General features: G+C 39.6%; 1 protein-coding gene and 1 long non-coding RNA gene across 5 annotated transcripts in view; one reads left to right on the plus strand and one right to left on the minus strand.

The window, feature by feature from the left end:
• The window catches only part of pcdh19 (protocadherin 19), a 58868-nt gene that overhangs the window by 26801 nt on the left and 7348 nt on the right, over positions 1 to 24719 (plus strand). For all 4 annotated transcript variants that reach the window (XM_056270266.1, XM_056270268.1, XM_056270267.1 and 1 more), the window contains exons 3-4: positions 6203 to 6261; positions 8909 to 9081. In XM_056270266.1, coding sequence (XP_056126241.1) covers positions 6203 to 6261; positions 8909 to 9081 — 232 coding nt within the window. The remainder of the gene's footprint in view (positions 1 to 6202; positions 6262 to 8908; positions 9082 to 24719) is intronic.
• On the minus strand, positions 955 to 19206 carry LOC130103919 (uncharacterized). Its single transcript, XR_008809413.1, has 3 exons — positions 19024 to 19206; positions 5382 to 5422; positions 955 to 1299 (listed from the first exon to the last, which is right to left on the minus strand). It is a non-coding gene; the product is annotated as an uncharacterized LOC130103919 (long non-coding RNA).

The raw sequence follows: 24719 nt of genomic DNA on the forward strand, positions 1-24719 counted from the left end.
CCATGTTGAGATTGGCTTTCAATATGCCGGCGGGTGAGAGACTCCCCTGTTCCATTCACACAGTCAAATGGCACACACGTAATTTCTCTGCAGCAATACATTTGTAGACATATAGACATCTCCTAAGCCTCCGTGGAAAATGCCACCCTTGCTACAGGCTCATTTCTGCTCATATCACTAAGCCCTGCTCAACAAAGTCTGTCTCCAGTTTTGCCATTTTTTTTAAAACAAGAAAATAGCTATGCTCTACCTTCCTTTGCCTCATGATAACCTCTCCTCGGTAAGCTCCTTGTGGATGGAGGTAAATAAACAACAGGACTCATTATGAGTACCGATTTCCTCCCAGCACTCATGGGACTGTGTAAATAAGCTTTAAGATGACTGAAGAGTCAGCTTCCAAATAACTGCGAGCACCAAACTGCTATTAAAATGAGTTAATGGAATGGTTTAATTTTAATTGAGGTCCTTCATATTGCTTTTTTTAATATAAAAAATAATCATATTTAGCTGCAGAAGAGAAGATGATTTTCCACTTCCATTTGAACTTTAGTGGAGTTAGAAAGAAGAAAAGGGGGCCCCCTTTTAAAAAAAAGAGGCTTGATCTTCAAGACACGTTTTTATTTATTTATCCCCAACCACTCCCTAAAATGAAAAAATAATTTTGAACCTGGCTTTATCCAATACTTAGATTTCATTTTTTGAAATATATACAAATCAGCGCATATTTAATTAGATAATGCTGGGAAAGTTTCATGGTGTTTTACACCTATTTTTACATTTTACCCTATTCACCTGTAGTGTCTCGGCTTAACTAGCTTTGTGTCCTGGAATGAATTTAATAGGCATTTTATCTATGGTGGTGAAAACAAGGGTACAGCCTGATAATTATTAATTGCTGTTTTAGCGTGTAGTTTGAATTGGTGCATACTTTGCATGTGTTTTTTTGCCACCTGAAGAACTCCTGCTCCGCTCGCTCGTTGCATCTGGCCTCTGTACAATGAACGCTATCGCATCCGGACTATAGAACCAATTGTCACGCTGGGAAGAAGGCAAATCAAATCTCACAGCGGCAACCAAGCGAGGAGATTGCTTTTCCTCTCCACTAGCTGAAGTTGGAAGAGTTCGGTTGGGGTTAGAGGCTGCAGGTTGGAGAGAAAGAGAGAGAGAGAGAGAAATTAGGTTAGGGTGTCGCCTAGCTCTCCGAAGGTCTCGTTTACCACCCCCTTTCCATTACTTTCCTCTCCGGCCTTTCCACCTTCACTCACAGAGCTCTTAGGGTGTGATTTGCCCCACCAGACCCTTAAGTATGTGGGAAGAAACACAACAATAATTACGGGGATAGGGTGACACTGGCCGCCAAACTGGGGCCGCTCGGATCATAACAACACATTGTAGAACCTGATTAAGTAGCCATTTGTGGCAGCTCGTCTGTAGTTTAAGCAACCCTCATCTCTGAGCCTGAAACCCAACCTCTGTAAAAGAAATATTGATAGTCCTTATGATTTGATGGCGGTCAGCGGTGTAGGCATACAGTACATTACTTTACAGGAAGATTGCAGCTAATGCATGGAAGCTCTCTGGCATAAAGACCTCTAAGGGCCAAGGGCGCCTCTTAAATGCCCTCTGGCCATCAACCTGAATTAATGAAAAACACAAGAACATTGCGGAATACAATTGATATCCCTTTTTGGGGGAAGCTTACTAATTATCATGATCCATTAGTGAATCATCACCACACATCAATAGATGCTTTTGTTGTGGAATAATGGCACTTATCTATCACGTTCTTATAAAGAACGTGTTGATATCTGCTTGAATACAGTACTGAAGCGTGTTTCCTAATCTCCAGCAGTGAGATGCCTCTATGGAACAGCAGCTGCATTTGCATAACTGAAGCTATTACTCCAATTAGCCCATTCTGATATAAGCGGAGAGATCAAAATGTCAACAGAAGGAAATCTGCTGAGATGACGGAGCCTGCATCATCGACAGTGACTCTTCTCGTAAAAGGGTTAGTGATCCGTGCAGTGTAACTGCGTTTCAACAGTGCTCTCATTTGTTTTAAGTGCCGTGGCCGAGGAGAGCGGAGCATAGCTTCGTATGTGTAGATGCACAAGGAGGACGGCCTCTCGCTCTCCCAGCAGAGATCTGGATAACGCCGCTCAGAACCAGCCGCATAGAGGCACATCATTTGGAAATTTGTATACGGTCTTTTTTAATGAAGCTTTCCCCTTGTTACTCAGTCCATTGCTATTCATTAGTCTTTTTGTGGATGACTGTAGAGATGGAAAGGTTCTGTAATGAGTTCTCACAGGGACTAAAGTAGAGCACAGGTGGCACAGGTGGCATAAAACACACACACACACACACACACACACACACACACACACACACACACACACACACACACACACACACACACACACACACACACACACCTATCTATCTATCTATCTATCTATCTATCTATCTATCTATCTATCTATCTATCTATCTATATCAAATATTTCAGAACTGAGGTGTATATATATATATATATATATATATATATATATATATATATATACACACACCTCAGTTCTGAAATATTTGCTCATGCCTGTTACTTTGATATTAATGGAGTCAGCCCTGACAAGAACAAAGAGGCAATAACTAACTTGTGAGCTACAACGAGAACAAACAAATTGAGGTCTGCTAATATAATGTTAATTAAAATGGCTTTTTACAAATTATCTCTGTGATTACAATGACTTAAGGTTTAATTAGAAACATAGCAAACACCCACACAGGGAACCCCTCCTCTCTCCCTCCTCTCTCTCACACACACACACACACACACACACATAAAAGAGAACGTTAACCAGTGAACCAGAGAACGTTCAGTGGGTATATATTTCACCAGCCCAAACATCTCAATTAGACGCCTGGTCACTCGTCACTTGTAATTAAAATATTATCATGTGTGGAGGTAATTAAGAAGTGTGGAGGTGAGGCAGTAAGCAGCAGCTTATTGACTGGAAGAAGATCTGAGGTGGACAGTGATGAGCATTACTACACTAGAAAAACAAGCTTATTTTTTATTTATTTAATTTAAATATATTTAACAGGGCTGAGTTTCCCGAAACCTTCTTAACGCTACGTCGTTCTTAAGTTACACCTTAAGCTGTACCTTATCGTTAATACGTGTTTCCCGAAACGCTCTTTATACCTTCTGTAAGTCATACGTTCGGAAGGTTGGTCTGGACCACTCTTAGCTTTACATTATCACTGTTAAAGGTCTATATGAATATAATTCTGAAGTTTTAATACACTCAGACAGTGTTCAATTAGGCAAATTCAAGTGTTTTCATGCAAAGAATAAAATTGTCATTACACTGATTGTTGTTAGAATTTTAATTATATTATTATATATAATAAAATTTTATAAATTTATTTTAATTAAAGAGCGCTTTTAAAGGCCAGTGAAAGCATAGGCTACTGTCAGTTAAGTCCTATTCGGCGCTAATATTGTTTATCATGGGCTCGTACGGTATTTTAAAGATTTACAGGGGTAAGTCGGTTATTTTAGTTTATTATTATGGAGTCGGTTATCCGAATCCATAATATCAGTGTTTTTTCTCACCCAACCCGCGTAAAAATCTCTGTCCAAATTAGTACCTACTGATTTTTGACAAACAGGTCGTGTGGTAATTTAATTGCCGTCTGAATCCACATCTCTGAGTTTACAAGAAGAGATTCAAAATTCACTGTTTAAATCCTTTTTGATCACTGCCGAGCACCGTAGCTACGTGACGTACACTTTTATTACTGAAATGCTTGAAAGTATTTACAAGAACAATATTTCATCGCAGCTCACCTCAGCGAACAAAAATGGGAAAGAGAAGAAAGCACATAAACAATTCAAATGGTTATTATGGCAGGAATATATGATACAATTTTAAAATATGTAGGCAAGGCTATTATAGGCTGTTATAGTTTGGATTATTTTTTATAATATCCCCTGAGTCCTAGTAAATGCAATTTCAACTATTTCTGAAGTGCTTATTTTATAAAGAACAGCGCTTTCTCACATAAACAGCCCCTGCCCGAGAGAATAATTGATTCTCGAGTCATCGATATCAACAGATTCAGCACCATCGCCACGGACAGCACCCGGTAACGTCGCACGTAAGAAGGTATATCTTAAGCAGCTTTCTAAGGTATAGTTCGGGGAACACACCTAGAAATGGTATACCTTCAGTTAAGTTATACCTTAAGTTAAGAGTCTTCGTAGCGCGCTAAGAGACAACGTTATCGGGAAACTCAGCCCAGGCCTCTAAAGATATGATATATTTTATTTAAATACATATATTGTTAAAATTAATTCAATCATGACAATCACGTTAATGTATTTGGTCTTGGCAGGCTAAATCTGCTACGCATGCTGCTGTTGCTAAATATAATATAATATTAAAAATATTAAAAACCAGTAAAAGTATGTTTCCAGAAATAGGATCCAATAAATCCATTGTGAAATCAATCCCTCTAACATGTCACTTATGTAATTGTTGACATGCACTACTTGCATTGTAGGGATCTCCTAGTCACTGGTGATATACACAGATGAAGGAAATTGGCATGTTTTTGGGATCATAGATCTTTATGCAGAGTTATTCTGTCTGTGATTATGATAGCTTGTATCTGTCTCCCAGCAGCTAGTGTGGAGTCCCTGGCTGGCGGCATAATCATTGGTCTTGTTACACTGTCTGCATTAACCTTCTTATCGTCTGGGTGACTGCTGTTGTCAGAGGGGCTGATGGCTAGACATACCCCTGGAAGGAAGCCATTGAATTATTTTCTATCTCAGTTTAGAATCAGCTGAAGTTGAATCTGAGAGGCAGGTTTCTCCCCATGGAAAATACATGCATCAATAGTAGCCAGTTAGATTCAAAATGTTTAATCCAAACAGGAAAACAGACAGTTTTCCCACTAAATTAACATAATATTTCTTATCCTTTTATCCACCAATTAAGCAACAGCCATTTACAGTGATATTAAGCTGCATATATGTTTATACTAATTTGAAAAAAATGCCATGTGGAGACTTTTTGACCAAGCAAATGAATCATTGAATCTAGGCCTGGTTTCACAAACAGGGCTTAAATTAAGCCAGGATTAGGCCTTAGTTCAATTAGGACATTTAAGTAGCTTTTATAAACAATGTCTTAGAAACATATTTTAAGATATTTCAGTGCAAGTTGGTTTCAGTTAAAACGGCTCAAACAGACATTTTAGTCTGACACTAGGCTTAAGCCTTGTCTGTGAAACCAGGGAAACCTAGAGTTCCGATTCACTGAAATGAACAGTTTAAAGTGATTCATTAGTCAATTAATTGAACTTACCAACAAGACTTGGGAACAGGTCTTTCTCAACACTCTAATTCCTGCAAGTCACAAGTCAAAGAGGATTGTGAAATTAGTCATGCTGTTTACAAAATTGAATGACCAAATATGAAGTGCATTGAAGTCTTTGCATTATTCATGATGTTGATTTAATTTCACAACGCCAGCAATACCGCCACAAATATACTGCGAATACTCAATAAATATATCACCCAGTTCTACTGTGTACTTCTAGTCATTTATTTAGAAAGCGCTGCCTTCCAGAAGACTCTGAAGTCTCTTTCTCAATGTGGGTCAAAGAGTCATCAAATGCAGATCATTGAGGCCTTTTCATCTGCAATTGCAAAGTTAAAAAAATCCCCTGGCACGCTCTTAATTTCTTCCCTCTGTATATTTATTTCTTTGATATTTCCACATTAGCATCCTCAAAAGTGTTGTGAGGAAAAGCAGCACTCGAAGAGAGGAAACTTTCTTCACTAGCCCCCAACACCCCTTCTCTATTCCCCAGTCTGGCTTAATGACATTTTGAAGAGCGTGGTCTGACTAAGGATGTTTTTTGGGTGGGGGAGGCTGGAGGAGTGACGACAGGAGCAGACTCACTGCAGCAGAACAGGCCACATGTGCTTAGAAAGAGAATGGGGGAGTTTGCCTTTGAAAGCACAGGCAGCTAACTAGAGTCTTTGTGTAAAATAACATTTATATTGAAAGGCAATTACTGGTGACATTATTTTGGTTGCTGCATAATTAAATTCATTTTGTTCTCTCTCTCTCTCTTTCTTTCTCTCTCTCTCTCCCTCTTTAATTCTGTCTCTTTCCCCCAGACGGAGAATTATTCCATTGACTCCAGTTATGTAAACAGCAGAGCACACCTAATTAAAAGGTATGTCTTTATAAAGCAATCAGATTAACTCATCTAACTTATTTTGATGCGTTCTTAAAGCGGTCAGATCATAGCTTGTTTTGTTTTTCATATTTTCTTTTGTATTATGCTAAACATCCTATTTGCATGTGCAAAGAGCAATACTAGTATTATAGTATATACCAAGTGTCAGATATTTCGGAATGAGATGTTTTTGCATATTAGTTTCAATAGGTGGACATACAATTACAGTACAGTACAGAATTACAACACTCTTTATCTAACAACAACAAAAACTTACGATATGGCCCATTTCAGATGCCATTGTTCAGTCTTAGGCAAGATATTAATGCTCAAAATGTTTATAAATGGCCAGTGCTTTAATAATTCAGTATTGTAAGTGATTAAGCACATCCTTATTTTTTTTCCTAATATGAATAATTCCATCAAATCCCTGCAAACGTGTATATACATATTACATGTTAGGGAATATTAAAACTGTAGCCCAGAGCGGAGGAGGCTTGGGCGGTTAAGCTACATCTGTGTAGATGTTAATCTGATAGCTAAATCTACATGAATTTTAATCCCGGAATTCCAAAGGATTCTTCCTCAGTGCACACAAGGAGGTCTTTGTAAGGCCACGGAGATAAGGAAAAGGTAACGTTAGTTCGCACTGTGGAAGAAAAGAGCAAGGACAATAGATCCTTTGTACTGGCAGGACTTGGCTAGCATTCCTCAGTCCACCTAAAAGGAGGCTATTGGCTGGCATGGAGCATTGGCATGCAGACGTCCCTAATGAAGGTCCTTGGCCGCCTGGGGCCCTGGCTGCTACGGATGTGCACAGGGACTGTAATGCCTCTTTTACCTGGAGCAGAAAAAACATTCCGGTTTACCTCGGTACCGCATTTTTCAAACCAATTACAGCAATTTTATCTTCTAAAAAAGCACTGCCTATGTTTACATAAACAAAGAGTATTCAAGTGTCGACTGTTTGGCTCTTCTACACTACAAAGAAATCCCCGGAGCCTGTGGGCGCACAGACTGGGACAGGTGCAATTAGACTGATAAAATCAGAGACTGCACCACCACCATTGCAGTGACATTGCTAGAATCCCTCTCTCCCTCCTCTCTTTCTCCTTAGAAGAGGCTGCAGAGATGCTTTTGTCTATGTATGTCAGTGTGTGTATGTGTATGCATGCGTTTCTGATCCTTGCTGTTGCTTCAGAGGCTGAATGTGTTCCACTGGGCTAACTATCAAATTAAGGGAAATCAGGCTTGTTCACTGCAGCTGTCTCTTGGCAGGTTTTTTTTTTTTTTTTACCCCTCTCGCTTTATCAAGTCATATAATGTGGGTAAAGAGGGAAAGCACAGTTTGCTAAAATTATTAGACCTCTTTCTTTAAAACATCCTCTCTTTCTTTAAACATCCAGGGGTTTATGTGACCAACATAAGTTCTCCTAAATAAGAGGAAGTGGCCTGATTTTGTTTACGTAAAAAACAACAACTATGCAATAAAAGATTCGTAGCTTTTGTCAAAATTCTAAAGTATTTCTCTTCCAAGAAAATGAACCATAAATATTGATGGCTCATCTTGTATGCAGGGGTGTTATACAAGATATCTATGTCTGTGCAGTTTTATTTAACGACTCACATGATATAAATATACTTTTTTAAAGAGATAGTTCTTTTTACACACCCCCAGGCTCCATTAGTTAACACTGGTTAATGCCTTAACTAAATAAAAATGAGCAGTACCTTTGTTACAGTATTTATTCATCACTTTTAATGCCAGATAATAAAAATAATACTGTTCATTGTTAGTACTTGTTCAGGTCTATTAAATAATGTTAACAGATTCAACTTTTGATTTTAATAATGTATTAGAAAATGTTGAAATTCAAAATAGCTAAGATTAAAAAAATGCTTCAAGAGTTTTTGTTCATTTTATTGTAAAGTGTTACTGTGAATTTTAAGAAAATTGTATCAATACAATGAAACTAAAAGAGGCAATCAAGTTTTAAAAAGACAAAAAAGTATCATAAAAGTATTTCAGAGAAGTAATTGTGTACATTGTACACAAAAATATTAACCTCTCAGGACCTACAGTATATGGCACCACTTTTATTAACTTACATTATCATTTCTATATAATATGCCTTAATTTTGGTCTGTTCCTTACACAAATCCATCAAGTCATATGCACTGCTTTTATAATATTTTTTTAGGTAATTTTGGATTTTGACAACCCTAGTCCTGGTTTACTTTCATTAGAGAGAATGTTACATAGACGAGAGAAAGCCAGAGCTTGAGAGTCTGACATAAGGGTGAGTAAATGATGACAGAGTTTTCATTTTTGGGTCAACTACCCCATAAATGCCTCTGCAATCAACAGACGTATTTCTGAAACAGTCTATAGAAAATGTAGGAACTTTGACCGTAGCAACACAAAAGAGCTGTGCACAGCCAAAGTGAGTGCAGGCCATTGACCCCCGATCCTTTATCGGGGGTCATTTGAGAAAAAAACACCTATTTTCAGCTACACTCTCTGTGTGGCTGGAAGATAAATAAAGGTAGCACGGGGTGAAGAGAGAGTGAATGATGAAACCAAAGTTGACAGTTAAATAACACTATCCTTCTTTCTTGTCTTTTCTCCTTCATCTGGCTGTAGCACGTCAACATTCAAGGACATGGAAGGAAACAGTCTGAAGGACAGCGGGCACGAGGAGAGCGACCAAACCGACAGCGAACATGATGTTCAGAGAGGGCACTACGCTGACACGGCTGTCAACGACGTACTGAATATGACCGTACCCCCCAACAACTCGCAGCTACATGACCAAGGTAAGACAGAAAGATCTTGACTAGCTGAATGCATATAGGAAAAAAAAATCAAGACTTAGCTTCGCAGGCAGAGTTGGCCCAGAGGCGCCTCGCTAATGCACAGGCAGCACTTCTCTTCCTGGAGTCTTTGATATGAGCCCGAGAACATTATTGACGGATGTGAGCCATGTCTGCAGTCGACTGCTACACTTCAGATCCAGACCTAAATGGCAGCAATTAGGCTGACAAAGGTTGAAGGTGGAAATCTACATATCACGCAGTCTCCTCATGCATAATTCACATGGATCATTTAGCAGGGAATTAATGTTGATGTTTCGTTTTTTTCCGACTGCCGTTAAAGACATCCGGTATGATGGCAGGAGTCAGTAAGAGGTCATGTTCACTCTCAGCTACTGCCACTCAATGCTACAAAGTTATAGAGCGACGAGTGGCAGCGCTACTGAGAATCAAAGCGCGGAGAAGACCAAAGGAGGGCTCCGAATGGTTTTATTGCACCGATTGTTTTGTGTTGTCATGCTCAATCGGCCTTTGATCTATGTAATTTAGAACAATTGAACACCTCTAGCAGCCGCTAATAGTCAATAGAGAAAAACTCTATTCTTGTCGGATGGAAATTAGTCAACCAATTTTCCGAATTACAATGAGAGCTTGACATTTGCTGAATGCTGAATAGAAAATGGAGCATTTCTGAGGGAGATGAATCATTAAAATCGTTATTAAAATAAAAAATGGTCATTAAAATCGGCAAAACAGTCGCTCAGATAGGAGTTTAAAGAACGTGAGGCATTGTGGCTCGCCTGTGACGCGCTAAATCAAGCCTGGCTGCGTCTGAGTCATAGTACTGCCGCTTACAGATCTTGGTGTCTTGCTTAGAGAAGAAGAGCCTAATAAGAGAGCTAGGGATGAGAAAAGACAGAGTTAACGGCTATAAAATTTTTGAGCTTGTTCTTCTTCGTTGTGTTTTTTCCCCTCTGTAAAGCAGGAGCCTGAATTATGTAGAATTGGCAGGTGAACCAATTAAGATCTTATTTGGTCCAGATCGTGTGCTTTATGGCTGATTCCAGCAGGCCAATTTACCGGTTTGTTCTCCAGATGATTCACACGACGTATGGCTACTTGACAACCGGAGGGAGGAAACATTCTCCCATTTAAATGTGTATATGTAAATTTGTTTGAGCGTTGCTAGGCTCGCCGTGGCGTCCATGTTATGTCTGCACTATGGAAACCGCTGAGAGGAATTACAAGCCTCTGGGTTTCCATGATGGAGATCTTTCTGCATTTCTTTCACTGCCAACTTCCTCTCAACGTGTAATGAACAATTAGTATGTCTCATGACTACAGTTTAAGCTGTTGTAGACGTCTCTCTGAAAGAGAAATTAATATACAGTATAGGACTCATAAAATGCACTCTGACATACCCAGAGTGCTCAGCATAGCTGACATAGCTCGGCACTTACATAATTGGACACAACCAGAAAAATGTATAGAGAATGTTTCAAATAGATGAAGCTTTTCCAGGTCAGCCATTTTATCATTAGCAAAGCTCTTATCTGCTCATGAGCAAGCAAACATTGAAAATAAAGGATAGCAGATAAGCATAATGAGCAAGCACTTCAACGTCGCTGTCATCGGTTTTAACCAAAGCCATTAGACGGTGACAAATATCAGATACTAGTGTCATTTTGAGGCATGTCTTCTATCATATTATTCTGCAGCAGTTACTGGCTCCTTTACCCCAATGGAAAGCAATGCAGTGAACAGACGGCTTTCATTTGAGTCATTTAAAAGTCTATAGCCGCAGATGTGTCATAGCCTGTTTATAATTATGAAATGAACTGACAATGGACATTACATATGCAGAAATATAATGGAATTCATCCGCCATTACAATCTCTGTAATTGTAATTGCAACTGTTGGGTTCCGGAAATAAAAAATTCTGTTTTTGTTGAAACCTTCAACTCACATTATTAAAACATTTTTTTGTTTTTAAATAACCATGTTTAACAGCAAAATTCCTAGTGAAAAACTACATTACCCACTATTCTAAAAATAAATGAATAAAATCAATCAAAATTAGCATGTATAGTTTTACATTTCTTTAAAAGAAGTGTTTTACATTTCTCCATAATTTTTTTATTTTATTGACATTAGCAAAGCTTCATAGGATTGTAATTTTTTCTCCTCATAACATTTTTTCCCTCAAAGTTCGCCGTTTTGTGATTCACCTCGTTGCTTGTTGATTTGGTTCATGGCTTATAACTCTTTACAATCCGTATGGGAAACTACATCTGGAGCCAAGGCTACTAAAAGTGTGGGCAGGAACTGTTGTACTTTATTATATTGCTAAAGCCGACTCACTGACTAAATTGGCTCGAAATAAAAAAAAAACAATTAAATCTCTCAAACCTAGGATGAGACGGCTTCAGAAATCTCAGGTGGACAGTTTGCCGAAAGTTCTGATGGATCCTCACGTTTAGTGGCTCTTCATAAAAGGTGCTACACCAGGGTTTGGTGTTAGTGTAATAAATTTAGACAATCATAGATTCCCCCAAAAACAACCTAAGGCTGAATTTCCAGCTAGGAAAAAGACACACTCATTCACCAAGACACTAAGGCATACAGCAGTTGTAGTGGGAATACCTCTGATCTACCCTTTAACTGTTCTAGTACAGTGAAACAAGTTTAAACTGCAATTGCCAAAGGACATAAACAGAGAGTCTGGATATAAAGACTCTCCTTTGTTTCCCCTTTTTGCTTTTGTTTTTATGTTTTTTTTTTACCCTCATTCTTTCTGGAAACAAACAGAGGCAGGAAGTTGAGGGATAGTAAGCTCCCTCCTGTCTCGTTCCCCAGGCTCCCTAGCAGTGTAAATGTTTATGATTCACGCAGCTCTTTGAAAAGTTAACGTTTGCACCAGGGACACAGTGTTACCTCCGATTTAAAATGGCTCCTCCCCAACTTCTCTTCCATTGTGAGATCTAGTGTGAGAACGGAGGAAAAAAGCCCTCTTAGGACTACAGTCTCTTAATACACAATACACAAACTTCCTCAGGGGTGCTTCCTTCATAGCCTTTTTATTCTATAACCAGGATCTACGTCTATTTCCTGCAGTTTGCACTCCTTTTCTTTTAAGAATACGGCAATTTAAGGAGGCTTCTATGGCACAAAACATTGCACTTATAGGGAGATGGTGTGTTCTTGACAGGAAAGCGTAGGAGATGGTGCTAATGCTACTTTAGCAGGGCTGTGGTGGTCAAGAGCCAAGACTAATGATTGAATTAGGGCAGAATTACCTACAGTGCTCAGTCACTGACTGAACCCTTCCCTCTGTGTTTAAAGCCTCCCTCCGTTGAATTATACATCAGTTTACAAGCAAAAGACTCTTGAGAATGATGGTACCTGATAGAAATAGCATATAAACATGAAAAATACTTCTGCATTTACTTTCCACATCCCTTCAAGAGCATTTACGGTCCCGTATGGGCCGAAACAAATCTTTGAATCTCAAGGATTGACTGCTGATTTTGCTTGTTCTAGGCCAGAGGTCTGGTTGAAGGCTATTTGTAGAGTTCCCAGTCCCACCAGACAAAATGACAGTCACCATTAAGCTCTTCTTCTCCTCGCTCTTTTTTTTCCCACCCCCAGAGGAGATTGAGGAGCTTTGGCAGCTCAATTTGCAGCTGCTGAGTTCCAGCATGTTCCACTCAGAGTGTCCCCGACCCCGGGAGTCTTTTATTCATCAATTCCTCTGTCCCCACAGGCTTGTATCTCCTCCCATGCCCCAGGATTTCACACTCCCTCCACCAACCAGTGCCCCATCAGAAGACTCTGGCTTCTAATTGATTTTGATGAAATTGATAAAAGAGTTTCCTTTTTTGTCTCCATCACCCCCCATGGACCCCCTCACCCATCACAAACTCCTCCTCCTCGGTCACCCTCTCATTCTCTTCAACACGTTACTGGCAAGATCTATATATGCACTTTACTGCTCAACTTTCCTGCCATTTTTCCTCATATTAAAATAATTGACAACTATAAATAACAGGTTTTAGACTCAAGTTTCGCCCCAAACTTGTAGGTGGATTTTTTTTTTTTTTTTTTTTTTTGCGTGGAGGGGTCTCTGATCGCCTAATGCAAATGCTGACAGATGTCGAAATGAAGACAGGGACAGAGAAAGACAGAGAGAGGACTCCGAGTCAGGTAAGCAGGGAGCAGAAAGCAGGAGAAATTATGTCTTTGACAGTCTAGTGCGGTTTTCTCTCGACTCTGAACTAAACTGCAGCCTCAAGGGTGCATCATGACAGCTGACTTCTCATAAAAACTAATATTAACATTTGACTGAATCAGACAAATAGTATATCACTGAGTTTCTGCCTGATATGAGACATAGGTATATAAATGGTTATATAATTTTGCATTTAATTACATTTGCATGGCGTCTAATTAATGGAAATGTCATCAAAAACACATTAATCAAAATGGCACACATTTTTGCCTTAAAGAGGCTAAGTGCTGTGTTAAATTACTCAATGAAATTACTGATGAAAATGGTCGTTAATGAAGGGTTTTAATTTTGTCAACGATAATGAAGATGGAATGACAAATGCACATCATGACAATAATTAAAAAATTTCAAGAAAAACTAACTGTTGACAAAAATATGACAAGAAAAAATAACATTAACATTTCAATAAAGATTTTGAAGACAAATCTAGAAAGAATACTATCGTTCAAATATTCCAATCATAAATTTAAATGTAAATTAATAAAAAAAAAAATTTATTTGGTTTAATTGTGCATTTTATTATTTTTGTTTAATAAAATTATAGTTCGAGTAAAACGGACTAAAATAATGAATGTCATGATTGAATATTGACAAAATTTAAAGGATCCTGTATATCCATCAAAAGGAAAAGTCAAAAACTATAAAGACTAAAAGACTAAGATTAAAAAAAAAAAAAAAGAATATCGGCTGTGTGTGATGTCATGTCTTAAAAACACAAGCTGGGCAGAGCACAACAGATTTGAACAGAACGTGATTATTGGCCTGGTCCATCTATGTGTAAAATAGACTAGCGATTAAAAAAAGCACAGATAGAGTGCCCGTGTGAACGTCCTCTTAAACGTGCTGTTTACTTTCCTGCATTAAAGCATTTTAAGATGTCAGAGTATTACTGCGAGGTGTTATAGCTTAGCTCTCCAGCGGTTACCTTCATAACATTGTGTAAAAATGAGGAAATGAATCGTGTTTTTATTCAGTGCTTTCGCGCCATACTCTGGCAGGTAGGCCTTGAGGTCGTTCTCTTTGAAGGTGCGCCTTCCTCTCAAAAACATGAAAACATCTCAGACAATCACATAACTCTTGATAGCACTGCTCTGCCTTGAACCCCCAATCTCCAAAACCCTTCTTCTGAATACTCGCAACGGGGTTTAATCAGCTCAAGAGGGGGGGCTTCTTATCTTTCTGCACTTGTTATGGGAAGCTTTTTGAACAAATCAGAGGGGAAAAAAAGGAGCGGTTCATTATTTCCAGGGTTGGCAATGAGGTTGATGTATCTCATTGTGAACCCTCAGTTGACAGCTCATTTTCCAGACAATCCTAGCTTTGATTCACGGAAGGCGAGAAAGAGAGCGGGACGGTGAGGAAAAGAAGGCTCAGGATTCCATTGCGTATTCAGGACCAATGCTTGCGGCTGTGTGTTAATAATCTCCTCAGAAAACAGGCTGAATCCCAATTGTTTGTTGAACACGTATGTAACTGGGTACAATTCTGCGCAGATGGAATGCTGAGAGATTGGCCTTGTGCACGACACAGAGGAGAAGATTAAGGCAAGGTAATGTGCTGTTTGATAGTCACGGTGAGAAAGAACCGCTGCTCTTCAATCTCAAGTCAATTTGGGAGACTAAAAGGAAGGAGAAATGAAAAAGTGTGCATCTAAGGGTTAATGAAAGAGGGACTGTGCAAAAGGAAAAGCAATGAGTGAGGGTTTTTGCCGGATAGATGGATAGGTCAGCTGAAACGCGGCGCCATGCTGTCTGCAGTGTGCCAAATTGTGCTATCCTGATTGATCTGTGTTTTTGGAGAGTTGTCTTTAACGACGCTGGATTTCTTTGCCACACACCTTTCATCCTCATGTCCATCTGCTCCGTACACTCCTGGTCCTTCCTGACTCATGGCCCTTATCCAAACCCACATCGCGCTCTCTCTCTCTCTCTCTCTCGCAGTCATGAAAATCCACAAGTAACAAAGCCCAGGGGCAAAGCATCCTCTAGGGTGCAGAAGGGAAAATTAAGCTAACCACATCGCATCCCCAGCTGTGCTCTAACCGGAATATAACTAATAGTGAGGTGAGACAAAGTCCATCCCAGTGGAGGGCTCTTGGACTGTAATGGGCTCATCGTAACAACTGTTACTGGGGTGCCCAGATCTTAAAGTAAGCATTTCTTGCAACCCATCCCAAATTCTTTTACCCGGGTGGGATAGAGCAGGGCTCAATAATAAGGATGGCACTGGCCAGCGTCAGAGATTTTTGGGTCAATTGATGGGATCGTCACTTGTCCTTTCAGGCCAGTGCTGCGCTGTCACTGAAAAGTTTGTATTCACTGATCTTTTACATTCATTTTCATGCCTTGTGGATCTAAACTTTTTTTATGGAGATATATTACATTGTATACATTTCCAGTTTGTTGCAAATTTTCATTTGTCAAAGGAAAAATACAAAATATAATTACAAATATAAAAAATATATATTTTAATAAATTAAACGGATGTGTAAACATACCCATTAATGTAATAAAGAAACATTACACAAATCACATACCGAGAACTAGGAAATTTATCCAATCAGCGGAATCCCATCAGCACCGATCCCGAGCTGAACCAGACCCTCATCCTCACAGCCGCTCTGTTTGACAGGGATTGGATTGGACTGTGTGGCGAGTGCTGCCAAAAAGTGAGACTCGATCTGTAGGCAGTTGGTTTAATAGATGGCAGGATGAGATCCCTGCTGGCATGAAGCCCACAGCACCCACAGCAAGTCCGACTCAACTCCATTAACTCCCATTAGAATTGCTCAACTAGCTTCACTGAAACTCGACATTCCTGATTCACGCTTACGGACAAAACTACACGCGCGTACACTGAAATGCATGCTGATTAAAAGAGCGTACTGCCCTCACAAAACACCCACGCTTATACAAACAGGATAATCTGTTGCACACATTATATACTTGAGCAAATGTCAATTTTGTATTGCATTTTTTTCTAGAACCGCCAGGGTTCGCTCACTCAAGGAAAGATTACGAATAAACTCTGCAGCGGTAAAGGGGGGGAAATCAGCTGTCTTCTGACAAGTACACTGTACCCGGCAGTTTTCTGTCCAGAATACAAAGAGACATTTATCACTGCAGCTGGGTAGAAAAGAGAGAGGGGGGTGTGAGCGAGAAAAGAGAGAAGAGAAAAATATACAAGGGAGAACTGGCTGCTCTGTCACTGCGGCAGTGCGAGACTTTCTCTTTTAACCCCCTTCTTATTAATGCAGCATGTGTTTGAGTGAATAGAAGCCGTCCTCCATTCCCTTTCCATGCTATATTTCCTGTTTTGTCTTTATACAACCCGTTTTGGCATCGCATTTCTCCCGTATTACGACTTCTGAATCGTAGCACTAAAATGACGCCTTCTGCTCATCTGAGGTAATTACAGCCATTACGAAAAGGTTAAAACCCAGGGCAGCTGCCCTTTCTGTATCCTGTCACTCTGATGTATATTCATTTGCCCTGGTGTAAACATAAATGATCAGCTGAAATGCATACGCAGACCTACCATCAAAGCAATGACTGTGCTGTTGGAAACAACTGACTGAGTTCACAGGGATGCCTTCATCTTGTCACTGCTTCATCCCTCTGTCCTCACTGCATCCTCACTTACTCCATTGCAGATGATCTCAGTGGGTTAAAATTTAGTTCAGTTTCCTCCTGCATAAAAATGACAGATTATCAGCTATTGATGAAAGATTAAAGACAGGAACTGGTGAGTGAGATCAGTTGCGGCCACAAACCCCGGGAGTCTCCCCACTTTGTCCAAAGGCGTTATCTCTGTATAATGTCAGCTTCACAAAGGAGAAAACCTCAGCAACCCTTTTACGTGCAAATACCCTCCTTTCTTTCCCTCAAAGCGGTCAGCTCTCCCCAGAGCTTAAGCAATCGTTTTCCTCAGAGGAAAAAAAGGCAGTGTGGCTTGCATTCTGAGCGCGCCACTGCAACAGACTTTGTTTTCCTACATGCCGCCCCTACGGTCTGTTTTCAAGGCTTCCAAAAAGAGGAGATTGAACTCAATCACTCCATCCTCTGGGTAACCAATTAACCTTCATGGTTTTAGGGCCCTTGCCCCCAACCCCTTAAAAAGGAGTATAAAAACTAATGGGGGAGGCTGGCTGTTAAGTTTAATGGGAGACAGGGAGGCCTCAAAATGGGTTTTTTAATGATGCTCCCCTGCTCTCATGCACTATCCATTAAAGAGTAGGCTGGAATGGGCTGCTGCACTGCAAGACTAGAGATCAACACAATCAAATGGGCCAAACATCACAGCGGGGGCTCAGGCCCTTAGTTAAGGGATAATGTGCAATCTTGCTCATCATTTTTGTCACATTAACATCACAAAAGTTCTAAAAAGGCAGCCTAATATGTCTCCATCCAAATCTATGCTGTCACTTACACAAATTTCGCATTGGTGATAAATGTCTAATTTAATCTCTGGCCTTTATGGGATCATTAGCTCCCATGTAGAGCTCCTCTTGTGGGCTTTGGTTCTGATCCTCAAGCAAGACCAGGGGTTATTTAGCTTGAACACCTGTGTTGAACTTCAGTAAGGGTCAGTACGATTTTTAATGTTTTTGAAAGATACATCTTATGCTCACCAAAACAGTATTACAAATGTTTTTACTGTCACTTTTGATCAATTTAATATGTCCCTACTGGATAAAAATATTGATTTCTTTAAAAAATAATCTTACTGATCCCAAATTTCTGAATGGTAGAGCACATTCACGAAAATAAATAAAAAGATAAATGATCAATTAGTTCTGCTAGCATAATAGCAGATGTCATGTTTGCAGATGCCACTTGGATTAATATTCTTGAATGAAATTCATACCTTTTTAAGTGTGACTAAGTGTCCTTCTGGGGCCACTCTTCATGCCAAATTCAAGCTGCCCACCCCTGCAGTCCAGTTCTGCCCCAGTTGAGCTGGAATTGTGAAAGAGCACAAGAGGTGACTGGGGACTGTCAGTAAGGCTTTTTAAGACTAGTGACTTTCTCTGTACTTGGTCTTATTATTCTGTCATAGATAAGGGCATTTAATGTCACGGCCCCGCATGTGGCCAAGAGTGGGCACCAAGGAAATCCAATTAACTTCAGCCACAGCAACACTGCCCACATTGTGCCTTTCACAATCCCACCCACCCCTCTGGCAAAACCGGGTGCCTTCCATCGCCAATGACACACTAACTTCCTTTGACTCAACTCGAGTTGGACATTAGTCTGTGCTGTTTTTTTCTTGTTTGTGATCTCAGGGTTTTCACTGAGGAATACACCCCACTGCTGAGTCTCAGTACATGACTCATGCTTTCTTTAAGGTAAGCTTTTGCAGCATATAGATGAGCAATCACATATGTCCCATCCCACCGTCTGGCTGCGACTCAAGGCAAGGTCTGCTGCCATTTCAGATGCAGTGTCGCTCCGCCTGTCAATTTTACTCAGCATTACACCATTTTTTGCAATGGTTGGCCAGAGCTGCTGTTTTGGGCATGTGGGGAGTGAAAACTCTTGAAATACTAATAAAAAAGGAGACTATAATTGTCCATAGGGATGTGAGAACAAAACAGGGTGTGGCGTCACTGGTGCGAGGCCAGATGGTTACCGACTTAGAGGTGGCACGGCTATACTGCGCCTGGACCTGGATTTCAATGCTGTATATTACTTCTGCAGTACAATAAGCATCAGGTAAGCCAGCAGGGCTCCTCCTCTTGGCTGCTGACTCTTGTCATGCCGGGCAATGATGACTTGATGGAATGCAGTTCTTACATTACAGGTAGCACTTTCCAAACCGTCTTTATATGTGTAGGAAAATCAACGTTAACAAGCAGTCAGACTGTGTACAGTCTCTCTGCATTATCTGAAGAGAAAGAATGTGAAAGAAGGAGAGGCAGAAGGGGCATGTGGTAAATAATGAGGGAGTCGGTTAAAAGAAAGTAGGAGAAAGAGGCAGACATGGGCATGAAGAAGAGAGTGAGAGACAGAAGAAGAGAAAGACAAAAGAATGAAAGAAAGCGAACGAGATAGGCCAGCTTGAAAAACAAGATAAAACGGAATATAAAACGCATAGCCAAGGCTGACACAGTGAACATGCCTGAATGAGAAGACACACTGCATTAATTATGTAACACAGTCTATGCAAGCAGGCCGCTCACACACGTCTCACAGGGGATGACAGTCTGGAGATATTAGTATTCGGTTGACGCAGTTGGGCCCAGCTGTTGAAGAGAAGACACACTGATTTTATGCACTCGGGTTGCATTGTGTCCAGGTACGTTTCTGTCAGTCTTAGCTTGACAGGAACAGGGCATCGGCTTTATTCCCACTGAATAAAAAAATAGCACAATAGGAGGAAAATGCAGCAATAGCAGTTTGTGTGAAAGGATATTAAGATTTTTAAGTTTGTCTTTGAATCCTTTTTGGATTTAAATAGCCACTTCTGCTTTGGTCAATTCATGAATCATTTGGCTTTTGATTAACATATATATTTATATACACTACCTTTAAAAAGTTTGAGGTCAGTAAGATTCACTTGAATCCTTTATTCAGCAACGATGCATTGAATTGATCAAAAGTTACAGTGGAGACGTTACAAATGGTTATCCTACTTTTCAAATGTTTGCGGAGGGGGGAGTCTATTGTGCTCACCACAGTTGCATTTATTTGATTTAGAAATACAGTAAAATCAGTAAAAAAATTGAAATGATTATTATTACAATTTTAAATAACCGTTTTATATTTTAATATGTTTTAAAATGTAATTTATTCCCATGACAAATATGAGTTTTCAGCCATTACTCTTTAGTATTAGTCTTTAGTGTCACATGATCCTTCAAAGTCATTCTAATATGCTGATTCGGTGCTCAATAAATATTTCTTATAAAGTTGAAGAGAGTTGTGCTGCCTAATATTTTTGCGAACTCTTTGATGATGAAATAACATTTATTTCAATAGAAATATATATTGCATATATTGCAGTTAATTACTCTTTTTATTTTTCTCAGCTCAAATGCAAGCAGTAATTGAATGAAGAACTTAAAAGAATGAAGGTCAAGAGACAGATAAATAGAAGGAAAACTGTACATTCATCCACCCACAAATCTATTTTTGCCACCCCTGCCTTGAAGCAAGTTACATATTCTAGGCTGGATGCTTTATGAATAGCAAATAAAGCCCTAATAGAAGAAAATCTCATAGACTTGCTTCAATAAAATAGGCTGGCCTGCAGATTTCAGAGGGGTTCACCGACTTCGGCAATGTGCTTCTCACAGATGATTTAATTTGCTGCAGCCAATGAGTTTGCGTCCTCCGTTACATCCCCCCTCAACACCCACCCAAACCCTTAACCCCCAAAGCCCAGCCCGTCCCCTCACAGATGTAATTTACTGTCTGCTTTGTCCCTCTCGTTCTTCTCAGACTCAAGGGTTTCTGAGTAAATTAGCTACATTGCTCGGTCAAGCTTAAACACAGAATACAGCATTTGTAACAGAGTATTTAAAGATGTCCTCCACAAACCAATCCTTTTGGAAAAGAAGAGTTGGCTCTTGTGACTGGCTGCCTTAGGGTGCGTGCCTCGGTGGCTGCCAGATCTATGAGTCAGGTTAATTTGGGACTGCCATCATCAAGAAAACTCTGGGGTCGAGTACCACTACAATGGCCTTCTCTGTGCTTTTCCAGAACTAATAAGCGAATCTGTCATTCCCAAACCCAGAGACATAATATCCTGTTTTCTGTCAGATATCCCCCATGTTTTATAATGGTGGGCTCTAAGAGGTTGCTTCACCCTTTATTAGCATGCTATCTACTTCTCAGGCCATGACACCATCCAGTGGAGAGTTATACGGGTGCAGTGGCACGGCAACAGGGAGATGACATCAGTTTCTGGTCATCCTCGAGGGATTCTAACCCATTAGTTCAGTTCAACTCCTCATAGTGGCTCTGAGGCGTTCTATAAAATAAAGAGCAGAAAGACAGTAACTGCATCCTTCATAATCAACCTTCTTTTAATTTCAATTGTTAAATTAATTCAGATATACTGTTGACAATTGACCCTTCGCAGGGAGCTTGATTGACAGGTGATCTGACCAATCATACTTCGCCATCCGCCATTTTGTCCGACAAAGCAGTCAGGAGAGTTAGTAGATTAACATGGGAGGATTTGAACTTGAAAAACGGAATGTACTGATGCCTTTCTGCGGTTAAAACAACATTCCTTCTTATGTTCATTCATGTTTATTTGATGCTATAAATGAACTAGAAGGAAGAGAAGATCGGATCACAAGCAGCTTTAACTGATGCTCTACAGCGATCTGTCACGACACATTAAAGAGCCACAAAACGGTATTTATTGTTTAAATTTCTTTTTTTTTAAAAGACCAAATTCGAAAGGTGAGACTTTGTTAAATATGTTTAATATCAAAAGTAACCGAAAAGTAACCTGGTCTGTCCTGTCTGTCAGCGTGTAGTCAGTCCGCGATGTATTTTTCACTGCATGAGAACATGGTGTGTGTGTGTGTGTGTGTGTGTGTGTGTGTGTGTGTGTGTGTGTGTGTGTGTGTGTGTGTGTGTGTGTGTGTGTGTGTGTGTGTGTGTGTGCGAGCAGCGTATCTTGTCGGACATAGCGACAGTAACTAAGGGGGGGCGGGTCTTTGCAAACGGTCAATTATGACTAAACTATTCTTAAGATCCCTTACCCACAAAATGGCTCCAAGATGTCACATGTTGATGCTTTCAGCTAAGGATTTAGTCATGGAATTCAGTAGCTTGAAAACTGTGGGCAAGCAGAAAGCTTTAGAGAAAAAATATTATTATTATATTTTTTAAGAGTGTGGGCAAACAGAAAAGCCAAGAGGAAATAAAAAAGAAGAAAACGATAAAATAGCAATAACATTAATAATTATTATTAACAAATAAATGTAGAGACTTTTATTATTTATTATATTATTATTGTTGCATTCTGCTTTCTAAAGAATTAATCACAAATTATTTTATGGTTTCTCATTCATACATATAAAAGTACTCTAATAGTAAATAGAAAATGAAACACTGTCAGCTTATTAGTTAGTAAATATTTATTTAAATATTTATATTCATTTATTTTTAACTGTATTAATACCTTCATATTTTAGGGAGAGGGTCTCTTGAAAGCAGGTCATAATTGGGTGGTCCATGGCATTAAAAACTTTAAAAACCCCTGACCTAGTTAATTGTAAATGTTAGCGAGCAATGGATCACAACAGGAGAATATAGCATTATATAAACGGGATTTGTAACAATTATATCATAGTGCTATAGCAAACAAATAATGCTACTAAACCGTCCCTCACCATAAAGTAAAGAAATATTCTACCTGTGTGAGGGACATGCTCAGCTCATTACCACAGCATCAAGCAGTCCATTTGCTAGCCTCCACCCTCCTCTTCTCCCACATAAAGCGTCTCATTTTTGCTTCAAAGTGATTCATAACACAGCATCGCAGTGTCTTTTTCCCTCATGTAGTTACACAGCTGTTAAGCAGATACTGTTTGTACCAATCTATATACTGCATTGTTTGTCAGCACCAGTTTAGAAATTCATTCTTTAACTAAGGACCAGCCACAGAGGGTCTGATGGGGCAGGAAGAGAGGTGGGAAGACATATTTTGGAGCTGTGCTACTAATTCACACAAAGGCAGTGGTCGAAAAAAGAACGATGCAGAAGTAAACCACAGATATAAGTTAAGCTGTCAGTCTGTGTTTGAGATTATAGGAGTGCAGGTGGCTTCACTGAGGAGACTGGCTGTCAGACACACTTACCAGAGCAGGATTGACCAAACCCTGATTTACTTACTGATAATTTGACTGGTACTAATGTTAAGACACAGAAGCGGGCACAGGGAACCCTTGATTTGCCATCCGTGTGACAGTCCTTAACAAGGCTAAGCAGCAGGTATAATATCCTCAATAATTAATATCCAAGCCAAAGGAAGACGGAGGATATCAAGGTCACTTTCCTGAAGGAGTCACAGAAATTGAAGGTACAAGACAGAGAAAAGCACATGTACAGGTGTAATACAGAAACTATTTTTCCAAATGGTGTGAAAGAGTGAGGGAGGGAAAAAAAGAGAAAGACAGGGAGCAAGCAGATGGAGTGAGAATCTTGGAGGGGTGCTCTAGATGGCAAGGTTTCTGCACTGAGTGCCGTCTTCGTGGCTCAGTGACGCATCCTCCTCCACTGTTTGTAAAAACAAGACCATCACACTCCATCTTGTGGTCCCGCAGGGCTGAGGGCTCGCGGCTGATTTATGGTGCACAGACTGAATTGCCTGGCTGGGATGACAGCAGCACTTGGACTCTCCCTCGTGGGAAGCCCCCAGCGTCTGCCTGGCTTGTCGTAGCCTGTGCATGGCAGCTTGCGATAGTGTTAGAGTGGAGACAACACGACCCCCATCCTGGACGGACACGCTGCAATGTCACACAGGACCTCCCGGTCACTTCCTGTGCCTCCAGAGAATGACGTGAATGAGATGAACAATAGTTGCATGACATTTATTTAAGTCTCTCATATAGCCAAATTAACATGCCACCCAGTTTAATGTGCCACCTATTGCAAAGTGTGGGTCAGCAGAAAGGTCCAGCAATAATAAATAAAAGTAAAATAACAAAATATAATAATAATAATAATGTAAAAAAAAAAAAGTACAAGTACAAAAAAGTTTGTCTGCTTTCTAAAGACTGGCAGGAAATCATTAAATCAAATTAAATTAAATCACAAATGTATTGTTTATTATTAAATAATAAATAATGTGCCATTGCCAAGTGCTTGTCCCACAAAGGTCCAGAGGTAATACATCAAAAAAATAAGAGAAATAATAAATAAAAATAAAACAATAAAATAGCCATAATTATAATAATAATTAGTAATAGTAGCCTATTAAATAATAATAATAGTACGATTCTTACAATTAAGTAAGATACATAATTTAACATTATCGTTCTAAACACTGGTGGGAAATCATGAAATTAAACACAAATGTATTATTATACGAATAATAAAAAAGAATGTGCAAAAGTGAGCGCCACAACCAATGTCTGCCCTCTCACTCCAGTACATTATTTCTCGCAGGAGTCGGCTGCAGCTGAATCATTTCATCAGTCTACACGGAACAACAATAGAGAGAGACAAACAAGAAGAAAAAATGTGTTTTTGAGGCTGAATGCATCTAAATATGATTTATATGATCATTATGCTCAAAACCGCAGCAAAACATGCTCAGGTTTAATATAGTTAATCTTTAAACCGATGCATCATGTTGCTCAGAATGGTTTGATTTATTAGGAACATCTTG

This window comes from Rhinichthys klamathensis, unplaced genomic scaffold (genome assembly GCF_029890125.1).
Source record: "Rhinichthys klamathensis goyatoka isolate OS25496 unplaced genomic scaffold, OSU_Roscu_1.1 h1tg000301l_1, whole genome shotgun sequence".
Classification (NCBI taxonomy): Eukaryota; Metazoa; Chordata; class Actinopteri; order Cypriniformes; family Leuciscidae; genus Rhinichthys; species Rhinichthys klamathensis.